The sequence below is a fragment of the Cariama cristata genome, unplaced genomic scaffold (genome assembly GCF_000690535.1).
Source record: "Cariama cristata isolate BGI_N322 unplaced genomic scaffold, ASM69053v1 scaffold17400, whole genome shotgun sequence".
In the NCBI taxonomy this organism is placed as follows: Eukaryota; Metazoa; Chordata; class Aves; order Cariamiformes; family Cariamidae; genus Cariama; species Cariama cristata.
Window position 1 is genome coordinate 35,360 of NW_009596655.1, and position 22,697 is coordinate 58,056.

General features: G+C 38.9%; 1 protein-coding gene across 1 annotated transcript in view; it reads right to left on the reverse strand.

Annotated features, from left to right (window-relative positions):
• SPTLC2 (serine palmitoyltransferase, long chain base subunit 2) overlaps positions 1-22,697 on the reverse strand; it is a 64,142-nt gene that overhangs the window by 28,708 nt on the left and 12,737 nt on the right. The window contains exons 5-8 of the mRNA XM_009707031.1: positions 20,405-20,498; positions 17,671-17,776; positions 16,712-16,931; positions 14,760-14,886 (exon numbers count right to left, since the gene is read on the reverse strand). Of these exons, the coding sequence (XP_009705333.1) occupies positions 14,760-14,886; positions 16,712-16,931; positions 17,671-17,776; positions 20,405-20,498 (547 nt within the window). The remainder of the gene's footprint in view (positions 1-14,759; positions 14,887-16,711; positions 16,932-17,670; positions 17,777-20,404; positions 20,499-22,697) is intronic.

Here is a 22,697-nt window from a genome sequence, read left to right on the forward strand (position 1 = left end):
TAAGGAGCCTTTAGCATCTCAGACTCTGTGTGATAATTAGAGGAAATGATTTGCTGACCTCAAGCAGTCTTTGAAGCATGCACAAGCAGTAGGTAGAGAAGAGGGAAGGATTATTCAGCATAGGCCTGGCTCTGCAAAAAGCTCAGCTGAACTGATTCTTCTCTCAAAACCTGGGAACACCTGGGCTGCCAAAAAACTGGTGGTTATAGACAATGTTCAAGGACTGCTGTGAAACAGACTTTGCATATCAGTATTTTATTTAAGCCTAACATACAAAAATTGGCATGAGGCAAGCATTGCTTTTTGCAGAAGCCTGAATTACTAATCAGTTAGCATTAGGGAAAAAAAAGGCAAACAAAAAAGCCAACCTCAAAACCTATATAGCTCTTCTAGTTAGAAGGCTAACCACAATCCCCATTCACATTTAGACAGGCTTTTATCTTATGTAAGACAACCTACAAACTAAAATGAATCGCTCCCATTGTTTATTGTCAACAGCCCCCTGATTTTAAAGATACGGAAATGACCAAATAGTAGATCCACGTTGCATAAATAATCTATTTGAGCTAACCATGTAAAAGAGAAACACACCCTCAAAAATAATCCCAGTAACTTGCAATTTATTCCAAGAACTCAGCTTCAAGAGATGGGAAAGCGTAATAGAGTCTCTTGCCATTTCTCTGCATACTCAAAATGCACTGTGTATTACAGAAATCTGCTTTTTCAAGACGCAGGAAAGTCTTAAAAAAGACTGCTGGTTGCTGGTACCATCAGGTTCCTTAATGACTACTCGAATTACATTTAGCTGGTAACAGTCAAAAAATTTTTTTTCCAGTATTAACTACAATAGCATAACAGATCCAACTCAGACACTGCAGAAATAGCAACTATCTCTACTTTAGAGTTCGCACAATGGAGACCAAAAGATCCTATGCTCTCCATTTGTGTTCAGTGCAACTCTTCACAGGAAATCCACCTAGCCAGGAGGATTTGATCCACTTTAAGTAGAATTCAAGATAATGCCTGGTCTGGTAGAGCTGATAAAAATTATCCATGAACTCTATTTCATCATTAAAAGAGAGTGAGAAAGCGAGAGCATGTGTCTGTGGATCTAAAAATCAGTAAGACTAACTAAGCACAAAATTATTTCATATGCAAAGGATTGCATAGGAACAACTCTGTTTCATGGCTGCATTACACTTATCTCCTCTGATATGTTCCAAGCCCTGTATAATGATGCTGCAGTGAGAGACTAGGCTCATTAAGAAATCCAGACGGGCACCCTAACTCCAACCCCATAAGCCACCACAGTATTTATCCACATAGAACTTTTCCAGAAGCTGAATTTCTACTGAAAGCACCTTAAGTTCTCTCTTAAGAGAGAGTATTACAGCTAAATAGAATAGCTATACAGACAGGACCAAGTAACTGTCCTGTGAGAGAAAGTGAGGACAAAAGCACGCTACCAGCTCAACTTCACTCTGACACTAGCTAGAGGATTTGCTGAGTAACAGCAGTATTGCCTGCAACAAGTAATTTCTCCCTCTCCCCAGGGGAATCCAGAAAGCAATTTCTGAAGTAAAATTCACAAAAGGAATACTTTTTAAATGATTGTTTAGCTTTTATGTTTAGCTGTTCATGTTTGTTATACCTTGTTCACTGTATCTGGTTACACTGCTGTCACATGGCTGAAATTCATTGCATCCTAACAATTATGATTTACAGTCATCTTTATTTTGAAATTGAATGTAAAAAGCATTGGTTCAGATGAACCAGTAATTTTAAAGAATGAGATTAGGGCTATCCCTCCAGAACAGAAATTAAGTTTGTGTTGCCTGGGTACATGTATTATCTAACTCTGCATATTAATTACTGGGAGGATTTGTGGGATTGGTATTAATGCTACTTACACATTAGCTCATACACATTGCCTATTATCACAGATGCACAGTCATGATAACAACATTCATAATCCTTGCAAAGACAGCTGTACATATCCTGTTTGACAGCTATTCTTGTGCCTTGCTGAGAAGACAGGGAAGAGAAATGTGTGCCGGCCAGACTATTCTTCTGAACTAGTTATGGTGCCTCCATTGTGAAGAAGTCAGAAATATGAAAAAATTTTTATACAGTTTCAATAAAATTTAACTTGCTAAGTTAATGGAACTTTACAGAAAAGCAACCATTTAAAAACTTCTATTTTCTTTTTATTATGATACCTTGAATATTGGAACTTAAAAAGCGTATCTTTGCTCTTAAAATCTGAAGAATAAGACAAAGCATCAGTGAAAAAGAGACAGAAGGAAACAGACTCAAACCTTTGTACAACACAAACAGGCTGGCAGACCTTTATGGCAGATTGAAGCCACAGAACGAAAAAACATCAGGAACACGTACAAACACCACATTTCTTTACAAGCTAAGGAATGTGCAAGCTTTGACAAAGCATATTATATAAAGGATGTTTATAATCTACTTCCATGGACACAGTTCAGTAGCTTTACAACACAGCAACAAAGACTGTGAACTATATTTTCCATCTGTTTTGTGCAGCCAGTATCAAAGCTACAAGAGGGTAGAGAAATGCTCTTTGCCTTTGTAGTGCAAGAGATGATGTTCAAGGATAGGGCCTCTTCATACGTTTCAACCAGGAAGTGTTACAAATAACTTACTAGTCACCTAGTTTCAGCTAGCATTACTAACTGCCTTTGCTAATTGCAAAATATCACACAGATATAAAATATCTTACAGAAACAGTTAAGATTATCACCTCCAGCTGAACATGTGCCATAAGAACAGCAAATAAGCCCATTTCCACATTTTAAAAGAGCTATAGCCAAGAGGGAAGGATACGGTCGGTATAAAACATGAATTCAGCTTTAGCTCAAGCATGAGAACAACAAAAATGACAGCATTGCAAGAACTCCTCCATCTCCAAAGTTCATTTACAGTGGTAGCATAAAATCTCTTCTGAAGCTGTCCACCTCAAAAGAGGTAAGATAAATAACAAATAGCATCTATTGTACTGTTATGTATCATTAGCACAAGTTCTGCCATGTTGTTGCTGTTAGGTTGGAGTTCATCCTACATTATATGGCATAGATGTTCTCTACACATACAGACCACTAGAAATACCGTAGTAAGCCACACTTCTTTTCCCAGAATACAAAAAAGCTGTAGTGCTCAGTAGCTTTTCCAAGAAAAAGCACAATGCTCAAGTTTAAGAGGTCCAATCTACACAGACAACACTTTAAAGAAAAAGGCACTCAAAACTCTCCACAAGGCATTACTACTACAGAAAAACAAACGTGTTTTGTACAGGGACTGTACAGCCCTCATGGCCACACGTTAGGCTACCCTCACATCTGAAGGGAAGTCATTGAACATCTACAACCTGTATTAGGAAAAATCTCACTATGAAAAATCTTCCCAAAGTCCCCCATATGAGCCTTCAAACAACCCTTCAGTCTCACCAAATACATCAAAGCCAAAACGTCACCGCATGGATCTAAGACTGTGCCTGAGCAACAGTAGTTTCTCCCATCACTCCAACAAATACTATTACAACAGAACTATCAAAACCCCTGGATCCTAGACACATACTTCCCAGAACACACTGTAATTCCCCCCATTTACCAGGTATCTACAGAGCTTCCATGATGACATCGTTATACAAATCCTTTGCTTCAGGATGAATTATTTTGACAATTCATCATGAAGACAAGACAAACAATTGTAGGGGAATATTTTTCTATCTACATAGCACCTGTCAAAAGTGCCCCCTGGTACTAAAGTTTCTAAGTTAACTATATACCAAAATCTATGACTTCAACCAAGATATTAGGGCATAATCTCCACAATCAACAGGCTACAAGCTACTACCTCCTCCTTCCTGATGGAGAAAATCCCATAACAAAAAAATAGCTGTGTAGCCTTCCCTACTCCAAACTGGGCTACTTTCTCTCAAAACATGGTGAAGGAAGCAGGTACAAGAATGAGGTATTATAAAAATTAAAGGGATTAAAATCCAATAGAAATGAGTGCGTACAAAGCAGGCTATAGCAAAAGCTCAGGGTTAGGAAGGATGAAGAGTCTGATAGCCTTGTGCTAACAGATCAGCAGTAAAATAACTAGTATCCAAGGTTTTGTTTGTTGTTTTTTTGTGTTTCTTTTTTTTAACTGACAGCTGCAATTTTCACCTGTGTTTAAATTAACGTATTTTTCATACTAGATGCAGTACTCTGGAAAAACCCCACTCCTATGGTTTGAATTAAAATTCACTAAATGTTAACTCCAGATGTTCCAATAACCTCAGGACTGTGAAAATGAATACTACTTCAGTTCAAGTTAGCAAAGGTACGAAAAAGTAAAATTTTCCATGTGGAATGTACATACCTAATAGTACCACTACAAGTGTATTATTTATCATCTTTAACCAGTTTTCCATGCCTGAATTACACAATACCCATAACATAAAGAAGTTGTAACTAAGTAACTAATAACTAATGCTTAAGGATGGTTTTAATTACACTGAAGTATATTCATCGCAAAGGCATTCAAAACCGATTTCTAAACTTAAAAAATGCTAGTCTTTATTTGCAGCTTAGTTTTTTTGTGTTTCTGGTTGGGGGGTTTTGGTGTTTTGTTTTGTTTTTTTTTTTTTTATATATAATTCTATTACCCACTGTAATAGTCTGAAATTTGTCTGTAAATGCACTGGAGAATTTATATTTAAGTGGAAGACAGACTGATTATGATTTGCAAGGTCTGCAGCTTCCTATGTATGTTGATTTTATATATGCAAAAAAAATTTTTATCTATACTTTTCTCCCCTCTAACCTCCTAACTCTCAGCAGCTGCTTATCTATCTGCTTCCCCTCTTAGACCCATTCCTCACAGTCCCTATGTTGATGCTGGGACAGAAATCAGTTGTTCATCAACTTCTGACCTTTTCAAGGCCCCACAGGACAGAAACTGAAAATGTTGCTTCATCTGAAAGAGCTGGCCACCATTCAACACATCAAATTTGTTATTCCAGGCACACCTGTGTGAAGCTTCTAGAAGGTAATTACAACTTTACACTAGGAAGGACTTCCATAGACAACTGAAGTGGCTCACCTATATCCAGTTACAAATTCAACCCAAACTGTTCCTTTTGCAAATAATTTCAGTACCTTCCATCTTTCAAAGGTACTTTTTTTCCCTCTGTAAGCAGTTATCACCCCTGCTGATACTAGGGACAGCTCAGCTGGTTCTGTTGAGCTAAGACTTTTTAATAATTGAGAAAATGAAAGAACAAGAAGAGATGCAGTGACGATGAAAAATGAACAAATGACTTACTCAAAGACTTTTTGTTTTATGTATCAGTGTAGGAGCAAAGGCACATAGTAAGCATTCCCTGCACCAAGCAGCCACCAAGGGATGTTTTCTTTGCTGAGACTTAAGAGCAATAGACATACAATCCTGAATGCAGTTTTGACTTAGAAAAACCCTCCATCATAGTCTTGTCTGTGGAAACATTTCTAGCTACATGTGCATCAGAGTAGAAATCTTTACAAACTGGAGAGAATCCAAGATATTTTTAGCTGTGCAAGAGCTACCTTTGACAGCTCTAGGAAACAGCTCACAAAATCAAACTTGGAAAAGAAGAATTAAGCTCTGCTGTGTCCAGAAAAAAAGCGAAGCAATTTTTCCCATCTTAAATTCTCAAATACAAGAACTGCCTTCCTGGAAATACTTGTAGTGGAGTACAGTTTGTGCAGTTTTATGGAAAGGTTATTATTTATCAACAGTATTAACATATAGTCTGTCAGTATATTTATCCTGCCATTAGGCACATCTCTTAGGAGCATGTGCTGTAATTCATAGACTGGACAAGATATCTAAGTACTTAACTTTGGAGCAGCTATTCAGTAAATCTTCTATCTGGCCTTTGAGATACTAGCTTCCCTGTAGATCCCTCGCTAGCTGGTCATAAAAATTAGATTTATTATTTTTTTTTTAATTTCACATCAAACCAGTATAGAAGCACAAGGTTATACAACACCCACAGGCCTTAATCTGTTCTTCTGAAACTCAGAGCCTGTTCAGCCAAATAGAGGGATTTGTATGTCACAGAAATCACAGGCAATGAGGTAGCCATAAGAAACATGGCAGATTAACTGCAGCTGACTAGCAACAATCTTCTCCCTCATTCCCTACAGCTGCATCAGCCACTGAAGTGCTGCTCTTAACTATAAAATCAGATGGGAAGCGTATAAGTGCAAGAAACAGTGTTTAGTAAAAGTCAGTTTATTGGTCACACTCCATGTCAACACTTTAAAAGTTTTTAACTGCACTGTTCCTGAAGCAGTTAGACTAATGCTCAAGATCTAGCAGAGCAAGGCTTGATATTCAGTGGAGGAGATATACCAGCCAGCTGTGAAGCGTCCACCTTTGGTTAGAAATAGTCAGTAATCAGCTTAATATAAAGAGAGACAAATAGAGCTAGGGCATCCATTCTCTCACCTGGATAGTGAGCAAGGCTGAGGGGTGGGATGTGTTTGACTATCCTACACTTTAGCCAACTTCTTTGGTAGATGGTTGCCATAAACACTGGAGTACCACCTTCTAGCCAAACTGAACAGAAACGAGCTCCATAAAGAAACAATGCCAGGAGCACTATGAAACAGGCTCCACGAGCTTGAGATAAATGAAATCCCACACAGAAGTAAGCTTTGACCAGTAACTGATACTGTGAGAAGTATTTAATCTTTGTGTTAGCACTTACTCTGAAAATCCAGAAAAAAACCCTAGCAGACTACCTTCTACTAACAGTCTCTTGGTAGAAGGATCCCTTAAGGGATAAGGAGAGTGAACAGAACAGTTCTAAATACCTGCTTTTCCTTCCTCAGTGGTACTAAATGGGACCTTATGAAACAGAGCACAGTAGCTTCCAAAGGTCTTTTGTCCCTCGATATGATTTTGATATACCTCCCAATATCGCTAGAGATTTCACCTACCTAACACAAGGAGCAATGGGAGAGACAGGATGCTTCAAGTGTGTATGTGCTCTTTACTAATGTGTCCTAGAACTAAAAATTTCCACTCTGGAGAAGTTGGTTTGGTTTTGTTTGTTTGCTGTTTTAAATAGGAAGTTTATGTATGAAGTCACTGAGAAGTTAGCACCTGAATCTTTCACAGAACAGTCTTCATACATCTTTCTGTGAAGAACTTGATCCATTCCTATAAGAGGTCCTGCACAACATCTCAAACTTCTCCTTCGACATCAAACATGCTTATAGCTAAGAAGCTCATCTCATGATAAAAGCTATAGCCTGCAAATTTGCCACCATATCAGAACTGCCCACATCTGCCTGTACATCTGTTACAGCAGCCATACTTGTCCTTCTCCAGTGTGCTCTCAGATTTACCCTAAAACTCCGCAGTAATTTCAACAGGAAGGGTGTTGAGCTTTCCCATGTTAGTAAGTTGTATTTGGCAAGCAGCTCCTGGTAGCCTGCCACCTGGAACTGCAGTGAGGTGGAAGAGTAGGCTTTGTGCCTGAAAAGGCCCAAACCCTGGAGGCCTTGTCTCTGCTGTCACTTTTACAGACTTGTTTTTCCTGCATGGCTCTGTTTTCCAAGGATCCTGGAAAGATCAAAGCTGTGCATATAAAACCCACAATTGCCTCTACAATGCCAGGTCCTGAACAAAAAGTTACTTGTCAGGAATATAGCAATAACCGTAGAAAAGACAAGCTATTTTCAGTAAAGATTGGAGGTACTAAACATTCTGCTTCCAGTTCTTGGTACAGAGAATTATTCTGTAAGAGTACCACATCTGTTTGCACAGAGTACTTAGTTCTGAGATGCTAGCTGCAGTGCAAATGAGCTTTCCACTGCCCATTTAGGGCCCAAATTCAGCAACACACTTATACAATATTAAGCTGACCAGTAGGAAGGTAAGCTTGAAAGTCTTAAGCTTCAGAAGTATTTTACTGGCTTGCCTCTTTTTTTTTTTTTGAAATCCCAGTGTCCATAGTCAAATAGTTAAGAAATCTTAGGAGCTGCTAGCTAACATGAACTTCAGAAGCATACATACTCTGTAATACATTTTCCCCCATGCAGACAGCCTTGTAACCGCAACTTTTCCACTCTACAACAATTAGGCAATAATCTGAGCAATAACAGAAGCTTACCCATGGCAGCAAGAAACTCTAGAGGTTGATTCATCCTGTTCTTGACAAGCCAATCTGTCTTGAGCTAAACCCCACCATTGAAGCTAGTCTGCAACAGAACCTGCAAAATCTCATTTAAAGTCATCTCAAATCTTTCCACTGGCCATAGGCTCTCAAAACACATTGACTGGCATGCAGGTTTTTTCAGACAGCTTCTTCCTTCAGACATTAAATCTGTACTATCTAAGGAAGTTTATCAACTCTGGGACATCAGCAAACATCGGCACACTAGTAGGACTAAAGCACACATTGTAGACTATCAAGATCATCCACGTTTGTGAATTTGTGGTAGATCAACTGCACTGATGTGAAACGGCATGAGTTGACCTGGTGCCAACCACACTTTACATCAGAACCTGCTACAGTAGGCAAGGACAGGAGTTCAACTGGCCCGTGAGTCCCACACAGCCTAATACACCTGAAGCCCTTTCTGTGGGCTATGCATAGTTGCAGACTGTTGCTTGTTTCCAAAGACGACAGAAACACTTACATTATATGCACTTCATAGAATGAAATTTTGCCATGCATCTGTACACTGCAGACACTATTGTACTTCTAGTATTAATTTTTCTACGTAGAAAATTGCTGCAGTTGCCAGGGCTGATAATAGGAACTGGTGCTTACATGGGTCATTCAGGTATCTTCAAAAAAATCTGCTCTAGTAAATCACATATCACACCAGGAACCATGAACTCCATTTCACACCAACCTAAAGGCAGAGTGCACATCACCTCATTTGTGATTATTTCTGTTCAAATGCTTTACTTTCACATTTATACTGACTTACAAGCATTTTAGTCACATTCTTGCTAATAATATATAGTTAGCTGCTATCCAGTATTTTTTCCTTTCCCTGTATGAGAAGTACACCAGCATTCTGTAGAAATGTGGCATCTCCAGTGTTATCAAGAGTAAAAAGCAAGCCACACATTTTAAATCAAATGTAGCATAAGAAAAGAAGAAAAATGAAATTACTTCAACAAAGCCACATTCCTAGTTGTATTTCTGCTATGACAGATCAGTGTTTCGGCTATATATCTATAAGATGACAGCTCACACCTGAACAGAAATAGCAAGAACCAGAATGTTAGGAGAACAAAGCAGGTGTACAGTTATAAAGGTTTATAAGCTCTTGCACAAACACCACAATGTTGATTAAAGTCCAAAAGAAGAGGCACTGAAGATCTCTCACATTTCAAGGCACAACACAAAGGGTACAGGTCCGCTAATGTCTGTAAACACTCTTCAAAGCACCAAAGGCGGAAAGATTTCTCCTGCCCAGCCCAGGTTAAAGCAATTTTTCTGGAGGATTGCCAGGCTCTGTAGGAGGGAGGTAGGGGTGCTGCAACAAGCTGGATTTAAAAGATCCCCAGCTGGAAGCACAAACACAGAGAGTGATGTTTAAAACTGTTAGTCCCCTGGAGAGAAGCAGGAAACTCTCTTTATGACCCCCGGACTATTTGTTTTTCCAACAGTTTTCCAGCTCAGCTTGAGATTCTCAAGGGCAGCAAGAAAAAAAGTTGTCACTTTGCTCAAATTAGTTTTGACTGGTCCCTGGTTTCCCAAGGTGATAATTTCACACATCATTAACAACTGCATTATTGGAGGAAATTCAAATGAACCGATTTTAATGCTAATTGAATGTTTTCAACCTCAGCCTGCACAAGGAGTATTTATTTCCCCTTTTGAGTACAACAGCAGCCACTGCTTCCATTTGTGAATCTATTGCTACCAACAGCAAGGTACAAACTTCAGTTATAAAAATACTATAAGCTACTTAAAAGTCCATTCCAAGTGATGTACTGTAGGCTATTCCTTCATTACTGCTTACACTTTATACTCGCATATACTTCTGGCTTGTCTCTGGAAAAAAAAAGGGATATTTTACAAAATGTCCAACTTCAAGAAACCTACTGATCAGGCAGCTGATTGAACTACTACTACTGAGGTCTTATCTTCATTTGAGGGCCTGATTAACCACATGGAGGTTAAAATACTAATTGCAGTCTTTTCAGTAATTTCCTAGAATTTAAGCAGACCAAGCTTAGTTTTATTTCCAGCAATGGTCCTTTCTTCTCACCAGCTCCTTTTGACTTAGTTCTCTGGCAACACAGCTGTACATTCTTATTCCTTTGGCTATAATGTGTTTAACTACCTTTTCTGATTTAACTCACTCAAGTTCAGTGCACACAGAAATGGCAAGACTGGAAATATATTATTATTTTTTTTTTAGGTTTCTTCTGACTAGATGTAATCAACTACTAGCTCTTCACAACTGAGGTGCTCAGATGAGACAAATATTAATCAAACTATGTGCAGCTGACTAGCCTTCAATGTTTAGTTTTTAATTTCTGAGAGTTTAGCAGCTGGGACAGCCTACAACTGCTGCCTCCATTGCTTATGATATTAGAGCCATGTAGGACAATAATTCTTGGTTTCTATATAGTGCTTAAGACAATGTTCATTCAAAATTTAAGTGCTATCTTGGGCAAGGTCTATCCACAATTTATTCTATACATGCTATGCATGGCACTGGTTGGGTGATTGAGTGTGGGATATTTGCCTCCTGAAACTGAGATGGAAGACAGTAAACTTGTTATAAATGTCAACATGTATAATTACTATTATTGAGTTAATGTCCATCGTAGGAAGTAGTTCACCTCTTTTACAAGCCATTAATACTGCCAAGCTTTAGTTTAAACTAAAACCACTCCTGGATTTAAGGCTCATCTTCAGTTTTTAATATACAGATTTATCTCTGAAGGTAGTCAGCCAGTTTCTAGACTGGTTTCACCTTGCATGTCTTGATTTGCCATTTGCCATTTCAGTCTGGTTAATTCATGATTTTCTTACACTTGTCCCCACCAATGTTATCAGCAAACAGGCTGGGTCCTGAACACCAACAGTGCTAATGGAACTCCAGTTGCGCAGGATATATCACTAGCTCTTATGTAAATGGCAGAAAGGAGCCTTCTCCATCTCTCCCACTCATCGTGCTTTACTATATATCAAAGCCAAATGTGATGATATGCAAGATACCCATGTACATTGTCACCGAAGTTCTCTGAAGACATTCTATGTGCACAAGATGCTCACCACTCTTGAGGACAACTGTTCCTTTGAAGAAATTCTCAAAGTGATCACAAATCAAGTATGTTTTGTTTAAGACCACATGATGGTCTTCTAGCCAATTATGTGCAAGACAAGTAATGCAAAGTAAAATAGGACAGACATACAGCATTGAGCTAATAATGCAGAGGACTTTCAGAAGCAGTACTGGAAGCACCACTACCAAGAACCTAGAACATGGCTCTGCCATGGCTTTGGCTGTTAGTGTTTTTTGCAGTCTGCATGAAAGAGCAAGTAATACCCTTGCATTCACATATAATTATATTTCCACAACTGTCTTTAGAGAGATTGAGGCTTGCTAGTCACTTACATGCATAAACAGTACAGAGAATTAAGAGATTAGTTTGAATAGAAATCAAGACACAAGAAACTACTATCCCAATTCAGGCAGCACTTTTGCATGCCATCCATCTTATGTTCCCTGTAAGCAGCCATTCAGCTTTTCATAGCATCTGTATTTTGTCTGTGCTGCCTCCGACTAATATTCTATTTACTCACTGGCAGCTTGCTAGAAAGATCTGAAAGGAGATATTTACTTTTTTTAGTTATGTAAAGTTTTAGTAACTACAATGCCTTATATTGTAAGTTTAGAGCCTCCAGATGTTTTGTTAGATTTAGAAATAACCTCAAATGTAAGAGGAGAGAATTAACTTATTCTTGCTAAATAATACACAAAAACCCCCTTTTGTCCTCAAAACCTAATTGTTCCCTCCTACTTATTGCCCAGCTACAAACCATCTCAATCCAACATCACAATTTCCACAAAGGTCTGATGCCATAGAGGACAGCAGTTTTTACAAATAGTGCGTGCTGAACAGAAGCAGGCAGGCAAAGAAGCAGCAAAGGCTCTTTTCAAGAAAGCGTTCTTGAAGCTATTAAGAGACTTAGCTATGGCCCCAAAAATGGGGTTGGGAGCTAGCCGTCTATTGTTCTGATTCCAGCTCCAACTCCTGTGCCCTTGTAAAACCACTGCTCTATCTCAGTTTTCCTTTATCCATTAGTTCAGTTTGACTAATTTAAAAGCAATTAAAGTTTTGTAATACATAGTCAATTCAGAGGTGCTTACCAGTGACCCAGTTTAACACTATTTCTCTGCTTGTCTTCCACAGTTAACAACTCTTATCAGTACCACTCTACTCCACATTTACTCACAGTCAAACCAACTGTAGGCAGTGGTCCTCCAGAGCCCCACCCGTAATTCCACAGAATCCAAACAGAAGTTTTCCAGACAAAGCCCTTAAACAAGGAAAACACTTTGTCATGCTATCATTGAGCAGCTGCTTAATTCACCCAATTGAATTTTTGCCAACTTCATCCACAGAAAATGCCTACAAAGTAGTATTATCTCTAAAGCCTTAAGGCTTGACTGGAAAAATGCATGACTGGGAAACAGCACAGTTCAGAAAGTGAGCAGAGAAGCACTTTCATGCAAGGAACATCCTGTGAGGTGCTTATCCCAGCTGAAGGCTGACTTAGATGCTTAGGAAGCCAGTAACACTTCCAGAAGACGTGTAGCTGAGAGATCCTCTCTGAGTATGAGCAGATAGGACTTTGGCTATCCAGCTGTTACACCCAGCACTTCCAAAAAGCACTACAGTTCATATAGAAATTGGATGTACAGAGGCTTCTTTGAAATGACACAGCTCTCAAATGCCAAAACCACTTCTTTTCTCAATAGAAAGAGTGGCTAGAAATTCTGGTACTCTTTAGTACCAAATTAGCAGGATGTAGCCTAACATGCATTTTAAGCAACACAACAACAAGAAAGGTCTTTTGAGTTTTTTTTTTTTTGCCACATTAGTTCCTGATCTGGTTCACCTTTCCGCTCTCATGGATCTTGCTGGCATAATGGCAAGAGAACAGTCTGGAGTGGAAGTTGCTTCTATTCTGGCTTGAACGAATACTACATTGTAGCCTCAGAAAGGCGCAAAAATGCCCAACTTTGAATACTGCAAACAGAAATCAGTTACACATTCCTTGCTTCCCACTTCATTAAGCAAAACAGATACTGGAAGGAACCCAAAACAAGCAACGCCTGAGCAGACCACAAACTGTTGGCAAATCATCGGCTAGAAAGACCTCAAATAGCCACCTTTAAGACAAGAGCAAGACCCAGCCCCTTTGCATGACTTTTCATGTAGTTTGAAGCTTGGTTAGTATCTGTTCTCAAGAGCAGCAATGGGGACAACTCTTGGCTGGTACAGCTAACTCACATGGACCACTTGGAAGCACTCAGTGCTAGCACAGATACAGGCTGCTGCCTGGTGGTACTTCCCTCAGTGAAGACTTCTCTATTGAGTGACCACCAACCCCAACTGCTGGCAATTAACTCTGTTCTCAGAAAATGTACACAAACCTAATGAAACCTGTTATAACAGAAAAATTCTGAAGTCATTTCTCCAGTGAGCTTTTCCACTGTAGGAGTTATCTGTCAGGTTAGCTGGTCAGATGACCCATGTTCAAAAGCAAATAGAGTTCTTCAGTATACACCACCACCTCGTGGCCAGATGTCTGAAACTCCCATCACTGAATATATTCTGCAGTTTGAATTCTAAGAGCCTCTGAACTGAATGCCACAGACAGATCCTCAGTAAACTACACTGTCATCTTCTGTCAGTGGCTCACAACTTTTTAATTACCTGTGAAGAGGGAAAAGTATCCTACATGTAAAGTGCTGTACCATTTCAGTTTCAAGGCAGCTTACACATCACAAGTGCAAGCTATTTACCTCATGCTGTAACTGAAGGAAAATGCTACCTACTAGGCAAACAAGACACAAGAATTTGTGGTTTTGACTTTGAATGCATTGAGACTAGTACAGATTTCCCCCTTCTTTCTTTCACAATGAAAAAGGAAAACTAAGACAAAAGACAAACATGCTGAATTTCTTCTCCTGGTACATTAAGTCTACTGATCTTCAAAACTGTCTCTAGCTCCAAGTAAAAAGGATTTCAGAAACATTCCATATTTACTTTAACAGAGGTGCAAACATCAAATTATACTAGAGATGAAAATTAAAAGCATTGCCCCTGCAGTAACCATTACACAAGACTGTAAAAGATACACAGCAAAATACTCTGAAAGTAGGGTGAATAAGAAAAGACAGGCAATGTGGAAGAGAAAGGAGGAGGCTAGAAAAGCTAGACATAGAACAACAACAAAAATCTATACAAGACAATACTGTGCCTCAGATAAGACTAAGATGACTTACCTCTAGCTAGAAATTCCTTATGCTGTTATCAGGTTGATCTGCCATGCTGGATAGTAAATTGGCTTATTGCTCCAGAATTCCAAGTCTACATGTACTAACAGACAATTATGAATGTGTCCACTGAATGAGTTATCTGCCCAAGTGGCAAAGAGGCTCTGTTTGGCCTTCCCCTTCCACATGCTTACTGTTAGAAAGACTCACCAACAGTTGTACCATCTTCACCCATAATGCACTTCATGGAGGTGATGATTTGCTCCACAACAGGAGGTGACATCGATGTTGCATACACAGCACTGTGAGAGTATGTCCTGAGGTAATCAATCAGTTCCTAGCAAAACACAAGAGGCATCAGACATTGCCTTCCTAGCACCCAGAGAAATGCTTTATTCTCATGTCTTAATCTCAAAATAAAACTGGCCACCACAAGAAACCTCTTTCAGAATGTCCTGGAAGAGAACAAGTATCTCAAGGATTGATTTTACAGTACAAATAATAAACAGTTGAAAAGCAAACAGCAGGGACATGACAACCCATAATTACGTCACAGGGCAAGAATGTGTGTGGATCAGAGACAAAGGCCTATGGCAGACTTGTTTAGCTAACAGCACCAGCACTGGACTGCAACAAGATGTTTACTCAAGCTGTGCACAGGCTGTTTCCAAAGTGTTTATTGTAACAGTGCAAGTATGAAACAAATGAAATAGTGAGGAGTAGGATCCACAGGTGCTTACTTATCATGCTAAATATAAGTGTTTCCCCACAAAAGTCACCAAACAGGGGAATAGGTTAAAAAAAAAAAATTCTCCCATTTATCAGCACAATATAAATAAAACAGCAGGTGTAATTTAAGAGTGCAAGAACCTCAGCCTACTCCTCCTGCATTTCCCAGTTAAACACACTTGCTATGTTTGTTAGAGTGCAAAAGCAGATCATATAGGAACAATGGACCAGCACACCATAGATCTACGCTGCTTGTTGTTAACTGTAACACAACCACTCTAAAATACTCAGACTACTCCAGCAAAATATTATAAACACCAGTATGAATGCCAGGACAGATTCTGTCTTCTGCTACCATGAAATTAATAATGATGGCCCCGTAGATAGGACAAGCTGTAAACATATTACAGAAATATGTGGAAGCGTTCAATTTTATGTTGTATGTCTGCCTGGAGTCAGAGTTAAGTGAAAGGAAGTTGTAAAGGGACTTTGAAATAAACTAGGGAAGAAGATTTAAGGCCTCTTACCTACGATGCAATCCCTCAAACAGTAGCTAAAGCACAGTTGCTAAAGACACTTAGCTGCTTCACCTATGCCAAGGGAGTTAATCCCATTAGCTCACTACCTTTGGAAAAAGATTAATTTGGTGCTTTCTTCCAGGGAAGATGTCAAAGCAATTTTAATCCAACTGTGGTAAACTCCCAAAGAGGAGCATCTGCAAGTCCCATCTCCATTTGGATGGGTTAAAGTAATTGTCACTATTAGTATCTAAAAAAGTATTGTCCTAGTAGGAAAATGGTAGAATTTTATTCTCAAATAAAGCTTACAAGCCTGATCTGTGAAATACATTTCAGGATATGAGGAAGAGGACACAGGCAATTGCCTACATCATCCCTCCCAAAAGGAGGGGTTTGGCAAGGGCAACACTTTCTAGCAGTAGTCCCATAGAAGGAAGTCAGTAGCCAAAAAAAAATAAAGAAAAAAAACAACTAAAAAGGGAAGAAGTGTCTTTTTAGAAAGTAAACTGTTCAAGTCCATAAGGAATCAATTCTACCAGACTAACCTAAGAAGGGGATTTTCCTCCAAACAGTCTGAAGAATTTCAGCTTTTGGCATTTTTTGAGCAAGTCTCATTAAAAATAACATTAAGAAATTTCTGCTTCCTGGCTCCTAGCAGTTTCTAAAAAGGTACTACAGCACTACTATCCACCCTGCAAACAGATCATCGCTGACCACGTGAGAACTGTACAATTACGAGGTATTTTATTGGACTAGACTCTTCTGCATTGCACAGACTTTCACTGTACTAGACAGTATGTAAAATTACGAAACAAATGAACAATCAGGGCACTTGTGAAATAGATCAACTCTGAAATGCTTAGTGAAGGATTCCACCACCAAGCTGAAACAGCCATGAGATTCCCAGCTTTTTACCTTCTTGCCCCCAATGTATCCTCCAGCAGCTCCAAAGCTTTTGGTGAACGTTCCCATCATAACATCCACATCTTCAGGACTGAGTCCAAAATACTCCACTACACCCCGGCCACCGGGACCCAGAGCACCTATACTATGAGCCTCATCAAGGTACAGATAGGATTTGTACTTCTTCTTAAGGGCAATCACTTCAGGCAAACGGACTATGGATCCCTCCATACTGTTGAGAAACAGAAATTCAGAGTAAGTTGATTTAATGGTTGGGGCCTCCTTAAAGACCCTAAAGTCACTAAGCTGTCTTTCCTTCACCTTTTCGTAATTACGAAGACACAAAATTTGCTAGACACATCGTGTTCTGCAGAGAGACGAAAGATAATTCCTCCTTGCATCTGGGGCCCAGATCTCTACTTTCTACCTGTTTAACATCTCTGGAATGCTGACATATGGACTAAATGGAGCAGCAACAGCAAGTTAAGGTAAAGGAATGTGTTCAGTGACAAGTTTATAAATGAATAATCTCACTTTTACTTCCACCCTAATGTCAGTATTCTGAGCTGACATCTACTTACCTGTTGTTTTGAAGTTTAAGAGCTGACTAGGCTCTCAATAGTAGCACTCCAAAATGCCCCATTCTGTGCTGAAATTCTCTATGAATTAAATGCCTAATACAGCTAAGCCTACTACCTGCTCCTATCCACTCTGAGCAAAGATTAGATTAATTAATTTCTACAATCTAATCAGGATGTGGCAAGCATTGTGTTAACACCAGGTGCAGCTACAGTACTAGCAACAGAAAGTCCAGGATGTGAGACGTACATAGCTCAATTTAATTCGCAGATGAGATTAATGAAATAACTATGAAGTGACAATATTCATAGTTTGATTTGGCAAAGGAGACCAAATACTAAGCAGCTAGATCTCATGTGGAGGGTCTTAAGAATGTAAAGAATAGTTTGTACCTGTATATTCCTTCCACCAAGATAAGAATTTTTTTCCAGGGCCTCCGTGTACGAGGTTGCCCATGCACAATTGCATCTTTGAGCAGCTTCTCCAGGCTTTGCATATCTGCACCAGAAATTACTGTTAAATGGTACCAAAACAGCTACGAGCTTGAGCTTTGACATGACTAAAGACAGCAATACTCCAAAAATGCACAAATTGCTCCAGTGTGGAGGACAGACCACACAAGTCATTAAGCACGGGCTTCATCTAGCTCCGGGCCCACAGATGAGATTCAAGGGAATAGGTGACTGTATGAACTCTGAGGAAGAATTTCATCATCCTAAGCTAAAAGCACAAGTTAGAGCATTAGGCACAAACAACAAACAAGGAAGGAAGGGGAAGAAAAAAAAAGGAAGGTATCTCATGGTGAGGAAAAGAGAAAGCAATTTAGGTAGTAAGCATGTCCTTGTGGATACAAATAACTCAAAGAACAAGCAAGTTCAAAGATAATTAACTAAAGAGAAGTAGAAGATAGACCAAAGTGCAGGACAAGAACGAGAGCAAGTGTACTTTTTTATTACTTTGTTTAAAATTGAAGGGACTAGAGGTGTGGAACAGAAAGCTACTAAACCAAAAACAGAAAAGGAAGAAAAAAGAACCACCAGTATAGGAAAGAGGACACAGTGCTCAGTGTATCAGAAACTAGACAAATTAAGTTGTCAGTAGCAATGTATTCTGAAACCTTGCTAGCTTTGGCTACGAACACTTGACATGATCCTAGGAGACCTGACTAATGCGAGCAAATAAATACACACGAAATCAGTCCTGAAAAAAAAAACTTGAGGAAAGGAGTGCAGATAGGAGTAATCAAACCATAAAAGCTAAAGTGCTGAGCAAGAGACAGATATGAACAGTAGGGCATGAAAAAGAGCACAATCAATCACGACAAAAGGATTGGTACGCTAGGGCAGTTGTAGCAGCAAGAGAAGCTTGTGAACTAGAACTAGACTAGAAATTATACAGCAAAATAGGTCAGTTAATAGACTGTTAAAAGACAGCCAATGTTCGGAAAAAGACAAAGATGAAGATGAAGTCAGCAGTGGAATCCCTGCCTCCAACAAATTCCTCAAAGAAGAAAGGACAAGTTTAATGCAGTTAGGGAGAACAATGGAACATAAACTTCTGCTCCGATATCTTGAGAAAGAGGGAAAGACTGGGAACTAGGTCTGACCTTAATAAAAAGGACAAACTGCAGAATGAGGTAGGGGGAAAAAAAGAAAACATCAAACAAGAATTTTAGAGGGAATTTTTCTTTTTTTCTGTAATTTCTAAAAACTAGAATATGAATGAAGACATTAACATCTCAGGAAAATGAAGTTAACTAAGGCAGCATAGAGTATAACAAGAGTAGGACTGAGAACACATAGATAACTGAATTGAACATCATTTTGACAGGCCAAGATCATTGCTTGCATTTTGCCTTCTGATTTTAATCTCCCACTCCATTCTCTTTTACAGATCCCCACCATCTATAAGATTTCTAGAATATCCCCAGTCTCACCATTGCTAGTTTGTGCCCCATTCCCCCAGATCATCTATTCTTCCTCATTACACCAGAGATTCTATGTCCTTCCCCTCACACCCAGAACTGTTTGTCACCAACGTTCTCTGAAATTCTGGAACTGAATGCAACATTCAGAAGTATGTCTATACAAATGCAGAAGTTGAATGCAAAGCTTTTGTGATCTTGCCCAGCAACCAAGCTTTATGAGGAATTAAGAAAAAAAAAAAAAAAATCACAATGTTACACTAAGTTCTACACTTCTGTAAAGAAAATTATTCAAACGACAGAAAACAAGAAAGAGAGAACACAAAAGAAACAGTAAGCACAGCAGAGGATCTACTATCAAGTAGGACAAAGAAAGAAAAATAATTGCAGCCACACAAGCTTTGCTGTCACAACCACACACTTCAAAGAGCAAGAGTCATCATAATCTCAGAGATCAATACTATAAAGAGTATTAGGAGTGGCTGAAGAATGAAGGTAGTGGCTTTACTAATCAAGGACAACCAGGTATGTCTTTCACTAAGAGAAGGAAACTCTATTTGTAACCTGAAAATTATTCCTAGTTTCAGCTTCCTCCAAAGGAGGAAAGTGAAAATTCTGTGTATTTTGTAAACAAATACTTAAAGCAAGTAACTCAGTGAAATTGATCTATGCTTCACAGCCCAAAAATTCCTTTTGTACTACATTGTACCAATGCATGGCTGTCTAGTTTAGCTAGGACATCTGCATTCGTAAGCTTTTGTTACTGTGGGATCATGTTGACATCTGGTCCTAAAATTAAACTTTCCTGTCCTTCAAACTGTAATCTAGACCACTAAAAGATTGCTACATGACATGAACTGTTAAAATAGTCTAACCATGCTGAGCTACCCAAGTAACAAGAAGCCATGTTAAAACACTAGTGCCCCTAGACTTGCCAAAGGGCAGCATGTTCCTCTTCATATGCAGAAGATAGAAGTCAGAACAGCTTCAGGATAGAAATGTTATTAGTCGAGACTGAACATATCAAAAAATATCCAATTCAGGGTGATTAAATTCTCAGTAGCAGCAGTCTTCTGAACTTTCAGGTAACTAGTAATTGATTTCCTTGCATGAAATTGGATTTCCAACTATTAGAAGATAGAAGAGATTGTATCTGATCTATAGCATCTGCAGAAAGGCAGAGTCCACCATCTGATACTTACTGTTGTGCTTAAAGATTCGAATAGTTGCTCCTGACAGTCTTGCTCCGAGCACTAGTGATGCATGATTCAGTTCATCACTCAAAATCAGACAGCCCTGAATTAGAAGGGGAAAGAGGAAGATACTGAAAAGGTTATGTTTCACAGTCAAGCATATAATACCTTTCAGCTCTGAAGTGCTTAGAGAGTGCTCACTTAAAAAAATTAAAAAGTATTTCCAACATAAATGCAGCTAGTCCCAGCAAGACTTGCTAAAAAACAATCTGCAGCCTTAGTATGGCAAATAAAAATACACAATTGTTAACTGAAAATAACTGCTTAAATTTCACTTTTCTGAGAAGTCTTGCAGCTGAATCTGCCTGAATATCGCACGTTGATGATTAGTACTCATCCTCCTACGCAGCCAGGTAAAACAGAGAGCAGAGTAGCTTGCCGCAGTTCACTTAGCAAGTCTGCAGTGGAGCCAAGAAACAGGTCACCGAAGTCCTAGATTAAAGACCTTATCAAAGTTGCACTATTTCTTACATTAGGTGGTAACCACTAAATCCATGTATGCTCAGTGGTACTGAAAGGACTAATTTTCTTTAATGAACAGAATTATTAAGTACTTTGTAGATGGAGGTAACATACAAGAGACAGGAAGTGGAAAACAAAACTGCAGAGTGAAACTGAGAAGTCTTCTGAAGCCATTAAAACACTATACTGAATTTGTTCACTTTTTCAAAAAAGGGAAGATATATCCTTAGACAAATATCAAAACAGGATACGTCTGTTTTGAGAGCAGCAGTGATTACAAGTCAATAGCTGACATGCTGAAAATTCAGTCACAGTGTTATCACTGTGGACTACAGGAATGCATATTGGGGGATTAGTTTGTAAGACAGCAATAGTATTTCTAAATAACCTCAGCCCACTCCAATTACTATGCAAATCTGCTGCAACTCTAGAAGTAACTTTAAGTTAAGAATCCAGAAAGTGTGTCAAGATGCTGAAGATTTGACACTAAACATATGTTCATTTTACGTTTCTCTATTAACAATTGGTAGAGGGAAGACTCAAGAACATTTCTTCTCTGCAGCGAGAGTTATTAGAAGGGACTGTGAACAGCATTGCCTACAGCTACACAAGGAGGTATCACAGACAATAGGAGCATTTTCTCCACAATAAAGGAAAATTTGCACTAGAACTGCAATGTACCTAGAAATATTCTACACCCTGGGAAAGCCTCAGACTGGTTTTCCCCAGAAACTGCACTAAATCGCAAGTGTTCAATCTGCCGTTACAAGGATTAACACTGCATATTTCAGAGACTTTGGCATAAGAAGCACGGAAATCTCCAACTAGCATTTGCTCTTTGGAACTACTGTACCAGACAAGGAGTATGTACACTATATCAGACGGTATTGCTGTTAAACACTACTTTATCAAAACCTGAATATAATAATCCATTATTAGTATCCTTCTTAAATAGTAGGAAGTAGGATTAATAAATCTAGAAGGAGCTTCTCCATAAAAACAAGTACGAGCTTTTGGTAGAGAAAGATCTAACTAATCGATGAGCAGTCCCTTTTCGCCCCCCCTGTAACATAAGAGGATATTCAATTAGACAAAATAAATGAATTTAAAACTGAAGAGGAAGTAGAGAGTCTAGTATTGTCTGCCACTAGAGAGAGGGCAAAGGATCAAAGAAGTCACTGGTACAGTACAGCAATCACTGATGATTGTATGTAAAACTGAGTGCTGTTACTACAGTGATAAGACTTTGGTTGCATTTATCAGCAAACTTAATTTTGAGAGAGTATTCAGTAGAAGACTAACACTAATTTGAGATCACACCACTGATATCAAAAAAACATATGCCAGTGAAGATCAGACTTACCAATGCATCCTACAAGGCAGATACGGTAACTGAAGTGAATGACACATTTTAGCAGAGTGGTCTACACATGAACTGTGTAGTTCAGTCCTGAGCACTTAGTTTCACAAATAACTACACATGGAAATTATTTTATTTTCTTACAACCCCAAAAAAATCTAAAATCCTTCAAGCACCATTGCTCTAACTCCATTATCTAGCCTTTGTCAGTCCAGAGCTATGATGAAAACCTCTGTGCTAAAGGCAGTACATAATGCTGTTATTAGCTAGTTACAGTAACTGTATTAATGACACTTACTCCAAAATAGGCAAGTTTCAGAGTCTAGCTTAGCCTCAAATGGTCTAACAACTTCTGACTGTAATCCTCAAATCTCACATTATCTCTAGTCTAGACTCAGCATACTTGGCAGAGACTGTATT